At 40.2% G+C, this 20,940-nt stretch overlaps 1 protein-coding gene across 2 annotated transcripts in view; it reads left to right on the top strand.

Moving 5' to 3' along the window:
• The first annotated feature begins 4,546 nt into the window (after window positions 1–4,546).
• rgl1 (ral guanine nucleotide dissociation stimulator-like 1) overlaps window positions 4,547–20,940 on the top strand; it is a 36,966-nt gene continuing 20,572 nt past the window's right edge. Inside the window, exon 1 of one of the 2 annotated variants that reach the window (XM_089001732.1) lies at window positions 4,547–4,844. In XM_089001732.1, the coding sequence (XP_088857858.1) occupies window positions 4,686–4,844 (159 nt within the window). In that variant the 5' untranslated portion in view covers window positions 4,547–4,685. Of the gene's footprint in view, window positions 4,845–18,925; window positions 19,173–20,940 lie in introns of those variants that run through there. The other variant, XM_089001733.1, reaches the window with a different exon arrangement.

Raw genomic sequence — 20,940 nt, forward strand, 5'->3', positions numbered from 1 at the left:
TTCCCTGCCCCCAGTCTTCGGTTAAATCAAATGTATTATTATTATTATTATTATTATTATTATTAAAATTCATTATTCTGTGAGTTCTGGAATTTGAGTGACAATGACAAAAACCCTGGCACTGGAGTGGACACCTTTTTGCACATAGTCTGGCAGTGAATGAGTTAATATAAAAAAAAACAGAAATGCAAGTAAACTATCGCACCAAAGTTTGATTATTTTCCGTGTCATCGCAACAAATAACATCAGTCAACTCTCATTAATTCCAGGATATTTTGGTGTTTATTGACTTGCGCAGTCAGCACAAACAAGCTCTTGCAGTACTGTTCCCATGAAACTACTGGCGAGGGGGGGCAGACAGCCTCCGGTGGTCTTGCACAACCAATGTGGAATTAAAAAAAAAACTTGAAAGCCAACATATAGGGGTTTAAGGTGCTTATAGACGAGGACCACGTGCTGTTTTATACTTCCTGTCTGCTGGAGGATATGACTCTGCAAATTAGGAGATAAAGCAGCTCCTTGATTTCTGGTTAACTCATACTCACAACTCAACTCATCGTGTTTTGGGTATTTTAGAGGCTATAAAACGTTTTTCTGATGTCAGTTAGGAAACAAAAAAAGTGATTTCAGTTGTCCTTTAAGGTTTTTCTCCAAACAACCAATCGGAGGACAGAAAAATGGGAATCAAGATTTTGTGTGGATTAATTTGAAAACCGGATTTCATGATCCCAAAAGCCCACAAGCAGATTTCGCTGACATGGCAACACACAGAGACTGAAATCTGATTGGCTAGATTGTTTTACATTTCCCATAAGGAGCAGCCAAAGACAAATGATACAAAATAGGAGAGTGTGCTGCTGGGTAATAAATAAATGTAGTGTTTAGTTCTATTTTCGGGAGAGAGGTACAAAAATGACAACAAAACAAAAAGGTGTTTTGTTTGGGAGCTGGACCAGATTAATGGCATTTCATTTCATGCCATTGAGCAAGTGTTTTATTTAATTTCTTGTGATACTGAGAAACTAGCGTGTGCTTCCATCTGCTGGCTGCTCGATTGCGATTTGTCACATTGACTCAGTTGCTCAAATGTTCTTATTTCAACCAGAAGAGGCCAGTGTTGGCTCATATTGAAGCTTGGAATGCTGTCAAAACTCGCACAGTAAGTACTTTACCACAAGTCGCGACTTTCCGACGCGTCACGATGACGTCAGATGATGAATGCGCAAGTCCTGTATTTATTTTTTATTTAGCCCATGGTTAAGTATACAATTACAAATACGCATTCCTATGAAATAGTTAAATTAAATTAAAGTACATATGGGTGTTTTTCAGTGAAAAACGTCAAAGTCCCGGGTCTAGATTTGGGATTTACGACATGTACGTCAGGTGATCCAGGGAATGGTTTTAATTTAGCTAACAAAGATCGTTTTAATATATTATAATGATAATATGTTTAAGTAATAAAAATAAGAATGACTTTTGCGTCTTGAAAAAAAAACACCCGCTAAAAGGAAAGGAGAATCACTTTAAGTCAACCAAACCAAAACATTTCGTCACATTTCGATGACGTTCCTTGATACGCGGAAGTAAATCGCTCTTAAGATACAGCCCACAAAGTAGCTCAAGAAAATGCTAAAAGGGCGATGAAACAACAATATTAACGAAGGCGAGACGGTCCAGCTAGAAGTAACCCCGGCCCCCAAAAAAGGTTAGGAAATATTTGTGGATATTATTGTTATCATTATTATTATATTTTTTTTAAATCGAGAATGGTGCTCGACGTCAATTTTCAATTCCCGAATAAAATCGTGAAAGTCAGTGTCCCAGTTAATGATTTACATGTGGATTAATTTAACAAAAATGAGCCATTATTTGAAAAATAGGTTACTTATTCGTATTCTCTCATTGTTATTCATCTCACAATTGGGGAAGCAAAGTTATGAAAGGAAGAAAGTAGAAGAACAAAAAAGTAAACGGACTGCTATAAAGGCAGCAATTCTCGCGCCACCATTTTGAAGTCATAATATAAAGAAATAAAGGTCTCCTTTACGAACCATAAAAATCACTGCCGCCTTACAAAAAGAGCACACAAAGGTTATTAAAACTGCAAATAGTTTTCCACAACCATAAATGGCTGAACGTGATCACAATCATATCATTTACTCTTGATATCATGTTTCCAATGCCGCATCTTCCACATATTTGCAGGTGAAGCAAAACTTTCCATGTTCCAGCGGGCCTTGTTGGATGTCAGGAAGTCGGATTTCCATCCAGTGATGTTTTCAAAGTGGCACAGGAAGCGGAGGAAGGGGAACCCTTCATTCCGGACATTACTGGGTGATGCTTTTTCTCCTCTCACACTCACACATGCACACACACACACTTGCGCTATCACGTCCCGTTACAGAGGCATTTTAATGATTGATGTGTTTCCTAAGTGCTGATGACTCACTTCTCCAAAATGTACACAAGCGTATTTTCAGAAAAGTCGTTGAGCTTCTAGAGAAATTTAATCCGACTGAGTCAATCATGAGTCACAGACACAAGTTGATCCTGCTAACGCTGGGTGTCTGTTATGCGTTTGTGTATGTGTGTGTTTGTGTGTTCACACCACGGGTTGTTTATTTACTCAAAAAAAAAATACAAAGTCTGACAATCGGAAGCAGCTTTCAAAATGTGACAAGTGCGCCGTATAACATTAACTAATGAGTCCGTCACACACACACACAGGAAAAAAAAAATTGGCCTTTGCACACTTGAAAGCACAACCGACGCCTCCGGACAAGTTGTGTCCATAATTTGTAAAATCGCTTCAAATGACTTGTACTGAGCGTATTTTACAAAGATTGCACCGCATATAGCTATATTTTACCTTTTAAGAGTCACACTGAATATTCAGGAAGTCTTGTTTTCGAGTTGATGATGCCCTAAGTGACGTCACGGAGGGAACGCCCCTGACCGAGAAAGCGACACACAATGCATTTTGGGTACTTTGTTTTGTCTGAAAACTTTGTGTTGATGGCGAAATTAGAAGGAAAACACATAAATAACGCGATGGTGAATCGTCGTGTGTTGCACCAAGATTCCTATTTGATACTAGTTGACACAAATTCCCAGCAGACAAATCAGCCCATTTCCAACGGAGCTTAGGCGCCATCTTGTGCATTTTCTAGGACGCTACATTTCACTCCAGACGCCGCAAAATGATCCGGACTTCTTTAATCGATTGCAAACATTTATGCTTTCCTCTTCAGAACTATTTGAATCATAGTCATAACTGGATGAGTAACAAGAAAGCATCTTCTCCCAATCTGAAGCCATTGTTTTGATTCTGGAGCAAGGCAGTGTGTGACCAATAGTGACGTTACGAACGAAGGGGGCGGACCTTCTGAAACTTGCCATCTCCGAGGTCATTTTGAAGTAGTTTTGGGACACCTTAACTCTTTTTATTGGTATTTTGCATTTAACTAAAAATATCAGCCTGCCTGTTTTGGGTATTTTAGATGCTATAAAACGTTTTTCTGATGTCAGTTAGGAAACCAAAAATGGTGTCGGTTGTCCTTTAAGTGTCACTTTATTGTGTGCTTGAGAGATCACTTTATTAGGTACCCCCGCGAAACCGAGTGTTGCAATCTAGCAACTAACTAACTAACTAACTAACTAACTAACTAACTAACTAACTAACTAACTAACTAACTAACTAACTAACTAACTAACTAAGTAAATAAATAAATAAATAAATAAATGGGCTCTACAAAAATAATCACAATCATTTGATTGGTATTTGTTGTGCAAATGCTGACAAACGCAAATATGCAACCCCAATGATTTCTTTTAACCCTCACATGATGTTGGGGGGAAAAAATCACGTTATTTTGTGGTTCATTTTTACACGTATGTAAAAATCCACACAAAAATAACCAAATTATTGGTGATAGAGAATAGACAGAATAGAAGTGATCATATTTAAAAAAAAATCATGTTGTTGTATGCTTAGTTGGCCGAACACAAGGCCCACAACGGATTATTCTCATTTTAATGGTTTCCAATGGGAAATTAATGTTTGGAATACACCCTTTTCACCTTACACACACTTTCTGGGAACTAATTAAGTTCCAAGGTATCACTGTATGAGGGTTAAATGAACTGATTTTTCTCTCCACATTCTAAAAGACATTTTAATATCAGTGATTTTTTTCATGAAAACAGTGGAGCCATACTGGGAATTGTTTTTTTTTTTTTTTACTCATTAGATTGTCTTCATTGTCGCTAATGAATTTTCCCTCGTCATCAGTGGAAAAAGGAAAAAAATGGGCCTCAATTGTTTTGGATTGGTCGACACTGTGGCACAACATCCTGCTGTCTATCTCCGCTTTCCTGTCTTGAAGTTCACGCCAGTGCTTTGTCAAGGCTCCTCCCCCGCCTCACCCCCATCCCCTCGCCTCCTTTTTTCCTCCCCTCCCCTTTGACTGTAATGAATGGTGGGGGAAGGCAAAAAAAAAAAAAAAAAAAGGGAGAGAGAACAAGAGATTTTTAATCACTCACGCGCCGACTTCCACGCTCAGCAGAAGACACGAGGAACGCGGTGAACCCCCCTCAAAAACATTTTTGTTGTTGTTGTTGTTGTTATTTTGGACTCCATCCAGGCTGGATAATGCGCTGGCGTCCGGAGGGCTAAGGTCAGCATGATCTCCCACTACCCGCTGGCCACCATCTTAGCCTGGCCGCCCATAAGCGGCCACCATTGCCCCGACCTGGATTGCACTTTGCTGCTGGAGGGCGACGGGGGGGTGGCCCTGCAAAGGTACCAAGCTCGCTCTCCGGAAGGAAGCCCGCGACACTGGGTGAGTACATCCATTCGGGACGGAAAGTCCGTGTACTTTTAGATGAGGCTATGGCCCGACTACTGGTTAATATCCGGGTAACCTGTCAGTCATTTAAGTTGAACTGGGTAACTCTTCCCAAAGGCTTCCGCCATTATTTGAACTCATTTACTGCCATTCACAAATTTATTCGGGAATTCAAAGTATGACAGAGTCATTCCTGAATTTTTTTTTTTTTTTTTTCATGCTTGGGTGCCGATAAAGCGCTGGTCAGACCCCTGGCATTTTTTTTTTCCCTTCCACGAGGGGGCCGCATTTTCCTTTTGTCCGTGTTAGCGCTTTGTTACAGCTTCAGCTGTTGTTAAAATCGCTATATAAATCAATTTGTATTGTATTGCATTTTGTACACATGCCCCCATTTCAAGCTCAGATAACTCCAAACCCATATAATTTAGGAATTAACTTTTTTTTCTGACGAAAGAAGAGAGTAGAAGATTTCTTACGCTGCATTGAAAACAATAAAACCCAAACGTTTTTTTTTTTTTTTTTTTTTTTCATGCTTAGGTGCCGATAAAGCGCTGGTCAGACCTCTGGCAATGTTTTTCCCTTCCACCAGGGGCCAGCATTTTCCTTTTGTCCATGTTAGCGCTTTGTTACAGCTTCAGCTGTTGTTAAAGCGCTATAGAAATCAATATGTATGTATTGTATTGTATTTTGGACAGCCGCCCTCATTTCAAGCTCATATAAGTCCAGACCCATATAATTTAGAAATGAACTCTTTTTTTTTCGGATGAAACAAGCGACTCGAAAGTTTCTTACACTGCATTGAATGTTTATGTAGTCCTAAAACTCAATATTCTATGGGTCCTGGAATGCGAGTGACAATGACAAAAACCCTGGCACTGTACAGCCGCCCCCATTTCAAGGTCAGATAAATCCAGAACCATATAATTTTGCATTTGTTTTTCTGATGAAAGAACAGAGTCGAAAGTATCTGTGCTTTGAGTGCATGTTTTGAACTCATTTACTGCCATTCCCGAATTTGTTCGGGTTTTGTTTTTGCTTTCTGGGACTGACGATCAAGCGCCGGTCAGACCTCTGGCAATGTTTTTCCCTTCCACCAGGGGGCAGCATTTTCCTTTTGTCCATGTTAGCGCTTTGTTACAGCTTCAGCTGTTGTTAAAGCGCTATAGAAATCAATATGTATGTATTGTATTGTATTTTGGACAGCCGCCCTCATTTCAAGCTCATATAAGTCCAGACCCATATAATTTAGAAATGAACTCTTTTTTTTTCGGATGAAACAAGCGACTCGAAAGTTTCTTACACTGCATTGAATGTTTATGTAGTCCTAAAACTCAATATTCTATGGGTCCTGGAATGCGAGTGACAATGACAAAAACCCTGGCACTGTACAGCCGCCCCCATTTCAAGGTCAGCTAAATCCAGAACCATATAATTTTGCATTTGTTTTTCTGATGAAAGAACAGAGTCGAAAGTATCTGTACTTTGAGTGCATGTTTTGAACTCATTTACTGCCATTCCCAAATTTGTTCGGGTTTTGTTTTTGCTTTCTGGGACTGACGGTCAAGCGCCGGTCAGACCTCTGGCAATGTTTTTTTCCCCTTTCACGATGGGCCAGCATTTGCCTTTTGTAAAGCCGCCCCCATTTCGAGCTCAGATAACCCCAAATCCATATAATTTTGGAATTATTTTTAAAATTAATTAATTAATTAATTAATTAATTAATTAATTTCTTTATTTTTATGAAAGAAGACATGAAGACATGAAAATGTATTATTATTATTACTGTATCTATTAGCTAGCTATCTAGGTTCGTATCTATTTGAGTTACTTCCGGGTTGAGTAAACGCTGGCGCATGTAGCTGCCGCTGCTCACCCGCAGAAAAAATATCCTGTGACTGTAAAGTGTCCTTGAGAGTTTTGAAAAGCGCTTATAAATGACATGTATTCTTCTTCTTCTTCTTCTTCTTCTTCTTCTTATTATTATTATTATTATTATTATTATTATGATTATTCATTCTTCCGTGGAAAGAGAGAGAGTCGCTCTCGATGGGAGGCCATCAGCACTTAACAGCTTGTCAGTTTTTACAAGTATATCACCCCTAGGCCCCCCCCTCGCTCCCTCCCAGATGACTTTACATTCCAAAAATGTAGCCGGGAAAAAAGGTTCAACAGCAGAAGATAACGGTAGGGGGGGGGGACAAAGCAAATACAGTCATACCTCGGTTTATGAACCACTTGGCTTACAAACTTTTCGGTTTATGAGCGTTAAATTTATGAACATTTCACCTTGGCATACGAACTATTTTTCGGGATATACACGGAGATGCCACAATGAGTGATGTGTCGTTCGCGAATGAGCCCGTTGTCCTAACAATAAAATGGCACCCGACTTGTTTTGGTCCTCTATTCCCCGCATCCAGTCGTCGTTAAAGCCACGTGATTGGTCAAGAACGCAGCAGTGAGGGGAGGTTGATTAAACAGTAAAGAGACAGGCAGACGACAGAGAGAGAGTGACAAAATGGATAGGAAACAGTGAAATTTGGACTCGTTTCAACTTTGATAGTTCAAAAGCAGAGTGTAGACTGCAAGGTTAAAATTCCCATCAATCAGGCTCCACATATAACCCGCACAAGCCATCTGTACACTTGATGCAAAAAGCTATCAACCCAGCTAAACAGAACACAATTGATGAGGAACTAGGTAAAATTATGGCAGAGAAAGCACCTACAAGGGATCATTCCTCAAGATCATGAAAGAAGAAGGCTTAGTTCCTCATCAAGTGTTTAATGCTGATCAACGACCATCACAAAGGTCAATAAAACAACTTTATTATACAGTACAGTTTATTTCTTTAATTTTAATACCATAGCACATTTATTATACATAAAATAAGGTATATATATTGTGTAGTTTTAAGGCTTAGAAAATTAAAAAGTAAAAATCCTGTTTTATGGGGACCTGGGAACGGATTATTTTCATTTTAATGGTTTCCTATGGGAAATTGTTTTTGGGGATCCACACTTTTCGCCTTACACACTCTGTCTGGGAACCAATTAAGTTCGTAAGCCAAGGTATCATTGTATATCGTGACTTTTGGGACACACTGTATGCTTCCTTGCTCGTTTGGATTTGTTCGCTGGAACGTATCCCTTTCGTGATAAACCCAGAGGCTTTTAGACGTACGCACAATTGTTTAGTCTGCCGCGTTTATTGGCTGTTTTCATCCGAAGGAATCTTCAGGCCTTCTAATCTTGTCAAACAAGCCGGCAGATGTTGGCCTCGGCTCGTGTGATTTTCCGCAATGGGATGGCAGCCGAACGACACAACGTTGGGGAGTAAAAAGTCATTTTCAGGTCACGTGCTCCGCTTTCGTTTCCTTCCTTACTTTTGCATCCTAAAAAACGCGAATCGGTACGAGTCACTCAAGCGGGAGGAGCATTGACCTCCTGTTGACAGCGAAGGCCGCAGAATCCCAGAAATGACTCTTGATGTGTGTCAAGGGCTAAATATGAGCTTGACTTGATGGTCGCAGCACGCTGGCGTCTGCGTTTTGTCACGACGGGTCTGACGTGCGTGTACATTATTTAGTCCAAGGATGCTTTGGATTTATGCAATGAAAAGATCTTCGTAGTTGTTCTCCAGGCCTAAATAAATGTGGTGGATAAATAAAGGTGGGAAATGTCGCACCCAAGGGAGGCAGAAAATGGCGACAAAGCCGTGTAGGGAATTAGTCAGCCCGTTTCCACAGGCTGATAAATTCCTTCCATGGAGCTTGGTCGCCCTCTTCTGGCGGCTTTTTGGTGCAACACGAGGTTTTCAGACCAAACAAGTACAGCAAAATACTTTGACGTGATGGAATGACTGCTACAATGTGTCTTTTTTTTTTTCGGTCAGGGGCGTTCCTTCAGTGACGTCACGTACAGACTCGTCACCAATTCAAAAATGAGACTTCCTGAATATTCAGCGCGAGTCTTAAAACGTAAAATAACGCTATATGCGGTGGAATCTTTGTCAAATACGCTCAGTAGAAATCATTTCAAGCCATTTTACAAATGATGGACACAACTTGTCCGGAGACGTCGCTTGTCTTTTAAGGGCTAATTATAACAGGACTGGATAAGTTAGTTCACTCACTTCAAAAGGTCACGCGGCAGAAATGGAGAAGTGACATTCGAGAGTGAAAAGTAAGCGGAAAAGGATTAAGAATTTCCCCGATGGTGCTATGACCATTGAAAAAAAAAAAACCCAACAACAACAAAAGCAAATAAGAAAGCTGATGGAGCATTCTTCCTTCCTCTTTCTTATTTCATGAAGAGAGAAGTGAAGGTCGGAGTCGACTGCTCGGTGACGTCTGAGTGTTTCCCCTTCCCAAACTTGCTTTTTGATGACTTGACATTGCGCTTTGAACCGTGACGGACTGTGAGACGACTTCTCTTTTTTTTTTTTGTACATCTTGTTTCCGTAATTTACTTTTGTGTTCTCTTCGGCTTAACACTGGCCTGTGATGGGGTCTTTTTCGGTCCCATATTAGCAAAAGTACTCCACTCGATAACAAACGACATCTGCGCTCAAAGAAAGCCACTATTATTATTATTATTATTATTATTATTATTATTATTATTATTATTATTATTATTATTATTATTATTATTATTTCTACTACTACTAAGGCACCAGTATTTTGGACCAACTGGAAACCCTTGATGAAGGATTGGTCTTGAACTTTATCAGATCTTCTATTTCCCTCCAGAAAGTGGCTAATCGACAGCCCTTTTATTCAATAAGCCCCATGAGATGCTGTTTACACACTCAATACCCCCCGCCCCCCATAGCATGTGTCAGGTTGTCTGGTCACCCGGGGCGCGGCACAGCTCGCCGTTGTTGTGGCTGTGGGCCTAATTAGGTCACTAATGGGACTGGTGTGAAAAGTCAATAAATTGCGGCGATTGTAACCCGAGCATCCGGCCGTCCCAGCGGCTCGGCTCCTTTAACTGGGGCAGAAACTCACAGAGGGCCGACATATGTTGTTTTGCGTGTGTGTTTGTATGACAAGTCTTGTGAGGACCACTAACATTTTATACCATACATAGTGAGGACATTTTTGACAAGTGAGGACCTTTTGGTAGGTCCTCGCAAGTTTTTCATTCTAAAGGCCCCACACACACACACACACACATTACACACGTCACAAAGCTAGCTTGATCCTTGTCATGGGTTTTGGCTAATACCGGCAGGCCTGAATTTGTGTGTGTGTGTGTGTGTTGCCATTGGTTGGCCGCTTTATAAGTGAGTTAGCATCTTTCCAAGTAGTCATGACAACACAACCGATTCAATCATGTTTTTTAGCATATTCCAGTTTGTGTTGTTCAACCTTTGTGCGTGTGTGTGTGTGTGTGTGTGTGTGTGTGTGTGTGTGTGTGTGTGTGTGCGTGTGTGTGTGTGTGTCTCAAGTTTGGAAGAACTCCTGTATACCGTGAATTCCCACCAGGGGGCGCTAATTTCACAAACGAGTAAAGCTGCCCTGTCAGTGTCAAAACCCGTTCAAACAAATAATAAAGTACAGTTTGACGGACAGAATGATTGGATTGGATTAGCCTTTATGAGTCTCACAGTGGAGACATTTACAGCAGCAAAATTATGGATGGAAAAAGTAAAAATACAAAATACAAGAGCTGCTGGAAAGGCAGCCATCTTGAAGTCAAAAGAACAACAAAAAAATAAAAAAATAATAATATGACAACACAAATGAACACCACACAGCTTGGATTGGATTTACCTTTATTTGTCTCGCAGTGGAGACATTTACATTTCACAGTAGCAAAGTTATGAAAGAAAGAAGTCGAAAAACAAAATACAGGAGCTGCTGGAAAGGCAGCCACTCTCGCAGCGCCATCCTGAAGTCCTATCTAGCTATCTGGCTGTCTTTCTATTAGCTAGCTAGCTATCTATTAGCTATCTGATCTGATATCTGAATCTGATCCTGATTCTGATTCTGATTCTACCGAGCTAGCTCTCTGGCTGGCTATCTATTAGCTAACTAACCATCTATCTAGCTAGCTATATAGCTATCTAGGTGGCTAGCTATGTAGCGAGCTATCTGTTACCTATCTATTAGCTAGCTACTAGCTGGCTAGCTAGCTTTCTATCTGTGTACTTTAGTGACATTCAGTGTATTAGCTAACTATCTAGCTTGCTAGCAATATAGCTATCTAGGTGGCTAGCTATCTAGCGAGCTATCTGTTGGCTAATTATTAGCTATGTACAACCTGGCTAGCTAGCTTTCTATCTGTGTACTTTCGTGACATTCAGTGTATTAGCTAACTAACTAACTATCTAGCTATCTATATAGCTATCTAGGTGGCTAACTATCTAGTGAGCTATCTGTTAGCTATTTATTGGCTATCTACTAGCTGGCTAGTTAGCTTTCTATTTACTTTCAAGTTGAGTGAACGCTGGCGCGTGTGGCTTATCCTGTGACTGTAAAGTGAACTTGAGAGTTTTAAAAGGCGCTTATAAATGAAATGTATTATTATTGTTAAAACAACAACAAGATACAATAAATACAATCAATTGATATAGTGAAGCTGTTATGTTTCATAAAATCCAAAACTATACATTGATGAATGAATGAAAGCTTGCGTGTGGCTGGTGTGTTGTTGTTGTTGTTGTTTTTGTCACATTTGTGACAAAAACGAGGACGATTGTGTCAATGTGTCACCGAACAGATGGGCCTTCTCTTATTAGCGGCGGGTCAGACAGACAAGCAACCCGGTCAGTCCAGACTGACTCATTCCAAGCTAAGCTTGGCTTAGTTTGGGAAGCGGCTGTGGGGGTGTCATGGTGGCGGGGTGGGGGTTTCATGTGTCTAATATTGAGGCCCAACACCTGAAAGTAGAAGCAGCATATGATCCATGTCAGGAGGATTATCCCAGTTTTTGTGCTCCTCACCCCACAAAAACGAAGCTTGGTGGAAGGCGTGGTGGTTTTGTTGTGAAAATCTCCCCGACTTAATAAAATAAAATAAATAAAGTGATTTGTCATACTAAAAGTGGTTATGAAACCCTACCAAGTAATTTTCCTCCTGACTATGTCAGCTGTGATTCGAATGTGGGATTCAAAAGAAAAAAAAAGGGGGTTTGGCCTTTACTGGAAAATGATCTCAGCTCTCTGGAGCAAGAAAAAAAATATAGAACACAAAATGGAGGACAATAGTGATGAGTGACATAAGAGAATAAAAGAACACAAGATGGAGGACAATAGTTAAGAGTGACGTAACAGAATGAGCGACAGGAGACGCCCGGCGATTGAGCCTTTCATGTGGTCTGAACAAAAAAAGTTCCGCTTGATCGGAGAAAAGAAGGTAAAAGCACAAATCACGACTGTTATTTTAACGGCACTCATATGGAAGCGGTTAGGAATCGTCACATTTTCAAAACGGGCAGTTTTTTGTTGTTGTTTGGGTTTAGTTTTATACAGTACGGCGGTCCCATGCTTGTAACACTTTGCTCAGTGTCTTAAACACTTTTGGGAAGGCTATTTAGCTAGCTATCTATTAGCTATCTACCTAGCTATCTATTAGATAGCTAGCGTTGTATCTACAGTATTGAGTTACTTCCGTGGATTTTTCTAATTTTCAAAATTTTGGATGTGGATTATTTCGTTGCTGTAAATTGTATCATTGGGTAAGACAAATAAAGGTTTTCTTATGATGACCACCTTACTTCCGGGTTGAGTGAATGCTGGTGCGTGTGGCAGCCGCTGCTCACCTGCAGAAAAAATATCCTGTGACTGTAAAGTGTCCTTGAGAAATTTGAAAGGTGCTTATGAATGAAATGTAGTATTATTATTATTATTATTATTATTATTATTATTATTATTATTATTATTATTATTATTATTATTATTGGTTAGCCTATGCATACATGTTGAGTCTCAGAAATTATAAATCAGGAGATTTTCGTATTTGCGTGTTAAAATAATGTGGATTTTTTAATTTTTATTTATTTATGTAATTATTATTATTATTATTATTATTATTTATTTATTTATTTTTTAATTATTATTATTATTATTATAGTAACATAAATACAGGATGAAGACTACCTCTTGAGTCATGAGTATTGATGTATTGGTTATGTTCAAATGCTAAACAGTTAATGCGAGGTCGCTACTTTTGCTAACCTGTCTATAGCGTTTTTACATGTCGTGCTAGCATGAAGCGAGCAGCATTTCAGACATCAACGTTGATGTTGTGACTTGCGATTTTTGGCGGAGGACATTGTGTGTCATCCTTTGGGGTTTATACAACACAAAGCAAAAATAAATACATTTTAAAAATAAACAAATATTCATGGCACCACTCAAAGTGGTGTAAGCAACTACTGTGTGTGTGTGAGAAAACCCCCCCGTGCCCCCCGACGTCATCGCAAGCGTCACTGTGCCGTCATCCACGAACTCACGAGGTCCTCACATAAGAAGGTGAGGGCGTGTCTCCAAGTTCCCAGGACGAGCCAACCAATCGGGTCTACGGCAGTGCTGGGAAGCTCGCGCGGGGGGGGGGGGGGGGGAGGGTCAGTGAAGGTCATGACCTCGACTGACCTCCATGGGAGGAGTGATGTCATCGCGGCGAGAAAACCCGGCCAAATGTGACAGCCTCTGCACCTGTTTTTTTTTTAACATGAAAGCTTCCTTGTCGGGTTTTTGGACACCGAAATGACTGTGCATGTATTTTTGGGGAACTACTTTGAAACCCCCAAATAATTTTGTTTTCCAAAATTCTGAAAAAAATGGAGTCCAAGGGTGACAACATTTGAGAACCACAGTTCTGGCGTCTGTGTCGGCTCTCAGTCGTACAGGAGTGGTCCATCGATGAAAAGGTTTCTTCAGCCGTCATCTGTACTTCTTTGAATGTGTCGGACGTTTTGCTTCTCATCCGAAGAGCTTCGTCAGCGAACTAATGTTGTGCTGGTAACATATATATAATCTCTAATGGACAGAGGTGGCGGTGTCAGACCTCTGCTGTCATAGGTCTGGTAGGTCAAATGTGTGTTTGCTGATGAGGTGATACCAGAGCCAATAGGGCAATCAGAGCCAGGAATAGAACATTAGAGGGAATCAGACAGAACAAAGGAAGTAATCCGATTAGCTTCAGGGAGAAGTCCAATGCTCCCCCAACCTTAGAGCAGGGACCTATCAGAGCAGAGGTCTGTCCATTAGCTTGTTATCTATTAGCTATATAGCTAGCTACCTAGCTATTTGATTCAGGAAACATATTAGCTTTCTATCTATCTAGCTGGCTAGCTATCTATTAGCTGTCTAGCTATCTATTAGCTAGCTAGCTTTCTATTTTTTTGGTTATTCCGGGTTGAGTGAGCACTGGCGCGTGTGGCTGCCGCTGTTCACCCACAGAAAAATGTATCCTGTGACTGTAAAGTGACCTTGAGAGTTGTGAAAGGCGCTTATCAATGAAATGTATTATTATTATTATTATTATTATTATTATAACAATCCCTCTTAAAAAATAATAATAATGACCAAAAACTGCTTTTTTGGCATTATTATATTATATATACTATACTATATTAGTGATAGTATATTAGTGTATATACTATACTATACTATACTATACTATACTATACTATACTACATCTTTTTCTATTACTGTGGCGTTGGATGGAAACATGACTTTCAAAGTTGCATAACGCCTTGGCAAGAAACTTTCTATGAAGCAGTAAATTACCCCCAAAATGGATGACGTGGTTTTATTTTTTGGTTTTTAAAGCGTCAGTTCCTGCTATTCTTCCACTTCCTAAGAACACTCATCTCTGTGCTAATGTTGTGCTACAGTACAGACGCAAGCCACAAGTAGGACAAGGGAGAAAAAAAAAAAAAAACGTCAAAGCGTCACTGCTACGGCTATTGCAGCGCATTTTGGGGGGAAGGGAAAAAAAAGTACATTCCAGGAAATCTCCAACTTCCATTTATTTTTCTGACCAGCTTGTACAATTCAAATATAAGTTGCACAGATGCTATTAGTGGAGCCCATCTATGGTGTTTTGCATTGTGTGTTAGCATCAAGCTAACAGTTACACGTTAGTATCTGTACTTCTACCTACAGTACAAGGTTTACCACTTGATATCTTTGTGGCTGGTCCAGATACTCTCCAACAACGTCATAAAAGTTGAAAGAAGGGAGAAGCGGGGCGGGGGGGGGGGGGTAAAAAATGGTTTAGGCAGCTTGTACCGTTTACATGTCCGATAAGATGATTGTGGCATATCGTGGGGAAAAGTGTAGTAGATTAACTTGAAAGCGGACATTATCTGCACTTGGGCTCGAGTTGACGGGACATTCAGAACATGAGAAGATCCGCACGAGTTCTTCTCACCAGGCGTGAAGTCATCTCGCGTGGGACTTTCGGAGAATAATAACTTCATAAATCCGCCCGCATGGAGAGAAATGAGTCGTAGTCTGCCTTGAAGCGGGAATTAATATGGCGCTATCACTGTGTTGTTGTGTCATGTTGGGAAACAGGGGGTTGGGAAAGAAAACAAAAAGCACCCTGGCGCTGCCAAAATGTCTGTTCTTGTTTTTTTTTTCCTCCTCCCTCTGTTTACGAGCAGAAGGTTTGTGTCAAAGAAGTGAAGGGCAGAGTTCAGAGCCGTAAATCACAAATTGAGTTTGGACGGGTTACGAATTAGATTGGATTTACCTTTATAAATCTCGCAGTGGACACGTTGACATTTCACAGCAGCAAAGTTATGAAGGTAAAATGAAAGGAATGAAAGAAGTAGAAAAACAAAAAACAGTGAGACCTCAACTTACGAACTTAATTGGTTCCCGGACAGAGTGTCTAAGACAAAAAATGTGTATCTCAAAAAAAAAATTCCCATAGGAAACCATTAAAATGGGAATAATCCGTTCCTGGGTTTCCATAAAATATATTTTTCAACTAAATAAGCCTAAAAAACACACACAACATACCTTATTCTATGTATAATAAATGTGCTATTGTATTGTAATGAAAGAAATACATTGCATTGTATCATAAAGTCACTTTATTTACACTTGTGATGGTCATTTATGGCTTGATGGAATGGCGTTGGAGGTTGAAGGTCAAAGGGAATTGCTGTTTGGAAAGAGAGGCGCATTACATAAGGACTGTAATTAAAGAAATAAACTGTGCTGTAAAATAAAGTTTTATTTACCTTTTTGATGGTCGTTGATGGCTTATGGAAGGAGAGTCACCTTCCATAAGGACTGTTGGTAACTTAACCTCTGGTGCTGTTCGGTCGTGTGCTTCCGCCGAAGATCACTCCGCCAGCCGTGGTGGGTGTGTATTATGAAAATAGTGCTTATTATAAGGTTTAATTTTCATAAATTTGACGTTTGTAAGACGAAAAGTTTGTAATATAAGGTGTTTGTAAGTTGAGGTCTCACTGTATCTCATGTATTTTGTTTTTCTACTTACATTCATTTCATCATGGAACTGTATAGTGCCACTTAGCAGTTTTTTTGATGACGATACTAGTGCAGCGTGTTCTACCGGAAACAAATTCCTTGTGTGTTCTACATACTTGGCAATAAAGATGATTCTGATTCTGATTCTGATTCTGATTCTGATCACTTTGCTGCTGTGAAATGTAAATTTCTCCACTGCGAGACTAATAAAGGAAAATCCAATCCAAAAATTAATTTCCCTTAGGAAACCATTAAAAGGAGAATAATCCGTTCCCAGGTCCGCATAAAACATAATTTTCTACTTTCTAATATTATAAGCCTTAAAACTACACAAAATATACCTTGTTTTATGTATAGTAAATGTGCTATGGTATTGTAATTAAAGAAATAAAAACTGTACTGTATAATAAAGTCATTTTAGTGACCTTTGTGATGGTCGTTGATGGCTTGATGGAAAATTGATAGAATTTAGTGGCCGCTTTCATCAGCATGAAACACTTGATGAGGAACGCAGCCTTCTTCTTTCACCATCTTGAGGAATGATCCTTTGTAGGTGCTTTCTCTGCGATCATTTTATCTAGTTCCTCATCAATTGTGTTCTGTTTAGCTGGGTTGATAGCTTTTTGCACCAAGTGTACAGATGGATTGTGCGGGTTATTTGTGGAGCCTGATTGCTGGGAATTTTAACCTTGCAGTCTACACTCTGCCTTTGAACTATCAAAGTTGAAACGAGTCCAAATGTCACTGTTTTCTATCCATGTTCTCATTCTCTCTCTGTCGTCTGCATGTCTCTTTAATGTTTAACGGCCTGACTCTCTATGTAGTCCTAAAACTCAATATTCTGTGAGGCCTGGAATTCGTGTGACAATGACAAAAACCCTGGCACTGAAGTGGACATATTTTTTTTGCACATGGTCTGCCAGTGAATGAGATAAATCACCCTTTGTGGAGTTTTGTCTTCTGCTGAGACTCTTTCTAGCATCATTTTTTTCTTCACTTGACTGAGAAGCCACTTGAGTGATTTCTCATAAAGCTCTACAATCCAACTTTTGTCCATATTATTGACGCCCCCCCTCCCGCCTAGTACAACACCAAGGCTTGATTCATATCTTCCTCGTTTATTCATTATTGGGTCCTGTTTGACTTTGTGTTTTCTGGATATTGACAGTGGGAGCAGTGTGGAGCGTTTTCACACACTCGGGGCATTCTCCTCTTCTCGCGTTGACAATACACAACACCAATGACGCCATGCACCGCCTTCCTTGTATTGTCCTCACTTTCGGGGGGCCCCGAGGCTGCAGCTGCCTTTCTCACAAGACAACTTCAGATTTGCATACATCTGCGCGAAAACGTTTATCTTCATTCTTTTTGTCATGCTTTACTTTCCAGTAGAGAAATTAATTCAAAACACATTGTTGACAAAGATGTCTATGCTTAGCTGAAGGACTACTACTACTTACTACTACTAATAATAATACATTTCATTTATAAGCGCCTGTCAAAACTCTCAAGGTCACTTTACAGTCACAGGATAAGTTTTTCTGTGGGTGAGCAGCGGCAGCCACACGCGCCAGCGTTCACTCAACCCGGAAGTAACTCAAATAGAATATTAATCTATCTATCTACCTAGGTATCTGTAGGCAATCGATTGGCTAGCTCGCTAGCTTTCTATCTATTTGAGTTACTTCCGGGTTGAGTGAACGCTGCCGCTGCTCACCCGCAAAAGAAGTGTCCTGTGGCTGTGGGGTGTCCTTGAGAGTTTTGAAAGGCGCTTATAAATGAAATGTATTATTATCATTTGCCAGCTGTTTGCTATCTATTCGGCTATCTAGGTAGCTATCCACTATCTAGCTGGATGGCTATCAAGTGAGGTATCTGTTGGCTATCGATTGGCTAGACAGATAGCTTTCTATCTATTTGAGTTACTTCCGGGTTGAGTGAACGCTGCCGTGTGTGGCTGCCGCTGCTCAGCCGCAGAAAAAAATCCAGTGACTGTAAAGTGCCCTTGAGAGTTTTGAAAGGCGCTTATAAATGAAATGTATTATTATTATTATTAAGACAGATAGAAAGCTAGTTAGCAAGCCAGTACATAGCTAAAAGCTAGCCAGCCAGCCAGATAGCTATTTACGGTATTACAGAAAAGACAGAGAATTGACTTTGTGCAATATTTCTTACTAATGTCTACATAAACATAAGTCAAAAGAACACAAAAAGTAAATAACAAATAATATGACAACACAGACACACAAAATAACATCCGTGTTTTGGCATCATACCCCTTTTAAGCAATAGCTAATGGAACACAAACAGAGAAACTATAATATTTGGATGGTATACATTCTTTATCTACTGCGAAGAATGACTCATAACACCGAAAAGCAAAGACTCTCCATTTCCGGTCTGTTATTATTTCGTGACGTCATTGCTCTTTATACTTTCTTTTATGACGTTTTTGTTTCGACGTTTGATGTGAAATTTGGACTATTAAAGCTTGTCTTGGGTTAATTACGGTTGAGAATCGCCGCTTTGGGGAAGCTATGACGAGAGGGATAAAAAAAACATCGGTCCTTTTTCTACGTGTTTTACGGTAATGGCGGCCGGAGGAGGAGTTGGGAGCGACTTGTTGTGAGGGCGAAGAAGGAGGCGGCTCATTCAATACAAGATTCTAACTGGCGTGTAGCCGAACATTTGGACTTTTCCCGTTCGGACGGTCCCACGCCAGTATGTGTGCTCCGTGTTGAAGAAAAGACGACGAAAGAAAGAAAGCCGAAGCGATCGGGTGCCATCTTGGTCAGGACTTCTGATGCTGTCCCCGGACCATGAGAGAAGGACTCGTCATGAAGTTCGCCTGGAAAAGTAAAATGGTAAAGAAAAGGAAAAAAAACGCGTGACAAAGGAATCAAAGGAGGTTTGGGAAGAATAGTTTGCTTTGAGAAAGCGTGAAGATGTCGGGGAGGGTAAAGAGGAGGAGAGGGTGGAGGTCGTTAAGCTTGGGAAAGTCGAGGGGGGTAAAGAAAAATGAGAGGGGTGGGGGGCTGGAATTGAGCTTTCATGTGATTGATTTAAGTTGGTTACAATCGCCAAACATTCGCTGGACTTTTTTTTTCCCCCACCGCCGTGAAGGTTGATGAAGATATGAAAAAAAATGGACGTTTGTGTGACAGCCTTCGGGTTGGACCTTGCACCGTTGCTTGAAGGCACAAAAGCTTCGCCACTTGTTTGTTATCTCGCCTCACGAAAACAAGAAACTCAAGCTCCGACGATGGAAACAGTTGGAATATTTACCTGAAAGCATTCCATTTATTCACAATGCACGAGTGTGATCTTTGTAGCACTCGTAAGTCAATGCAGAAAACTCGTTTCGACGTCTCATTATGCTCCTAGGGTGCCTTTGACATACGAGCAAAACAACGTGCTTGTCACTGGCGATGGATGCATTAGATATTAATGGGTTCTGACGTTTTTTTTTTTACCTGATTGCGAATGAGTGGTTAGGTATGCGCATCTTTCCGATTGGATTTGATTTACAGTGCTACCTTAGCTTACGAACTTAATTGGTTCCCAGACAGTGTGTGTAAGGCAAAAATTAATTTCTCATAGAAAACCATTAAAATGAGAATAATCAGTTCCCAGGTCACCATAAAACATAATTTTGTACTTTCTAATTTTCTAAGCCTTAGAATTACACAAAATATACATTATTTTATGTATAATAAATGTGCTATGGTATTATAATTAAAGACAAACTGTACTGTCAAAGTCATTTTAGTGACCTTTGTGATGGTCGTTGATGGCTTGATGGAATGGAGTGGCCGGTTTCATCAGCATTACACACTTGATGAGGAACATAACCTTCTTTCACCATCTTGCGCAATGATCCCTTGTAGGTGCTTTCTCTGTGGTCATTTTACCTTGTTCCTCATCAATTGTGTTCTGTTTAGCTGGATTGATAGCTTTTTGCATCAAGTGTAAAGATGGCTTGTGCGGGTTCTTTGTGGAGCCTGATTGATTGGATATTTTAACCTTACAGTCTACACTCTGCCTTTGAGCTATCAAAGTTGAAACTCTCTCACTGTCGTCTGCCTGCGCTCTTGACCAATCACGTGGCTTTAACCGAAAACTGGAGGCGGGGAATAGGGGACAAAAACAGTCGGCTGCCATTTTGTTGTTCGCAGAACGGGCTCGTTCGCGAACGACACATCACTCATTGAGGCAGCCCCGTGTACCAAAAAAGTTCGTATGCCAAGGCAAAGTTCGTATGCTAAGGTAAAATTTTCATAAATTTAACGTTTGTAAACCGAAACGTTCGTAAGCCAAGGGGTTCGTAAACCGAGGTATCACTGTACCTTTATTAGTCTCACAGTGGAGAAATTTACATTTCACGGCAGTAAAGTTACAAAAGGAAGACGAAAGGAATGAAAGAAGTAGAAAAACAAAATACAGGAACTGCTAGAATTGTCCATCCAATGGGGTGCGATACATGAAGTGATTTTTTTTTTAAACGTGCAATGATACGGTGCGATTCTTTGGCCTCTGATATGGTCCGACTTCATTTTCGGAGGGTATGATGCAATAAGTTTGTTTGTTATCGCACCTAGCATACGTACAGACCTTCAAGACCTATCAAGGATA

This window comes from Hippocampus bargibanti, linkage group LG07 (assembly GCF_051943395.1).
Source record: "Hippocampus bargibanti isolate YZ-2025 linkage group LG07, ASM5194339v1, whole genome shotgun sequence".
Taxonomy (NCBI): Eukaryota; Metazoa; Chordata; class Actinopteri; order Syngnathiformes; family Syngnathidae; genus Hippocampus; species Hippocampus bargibanti.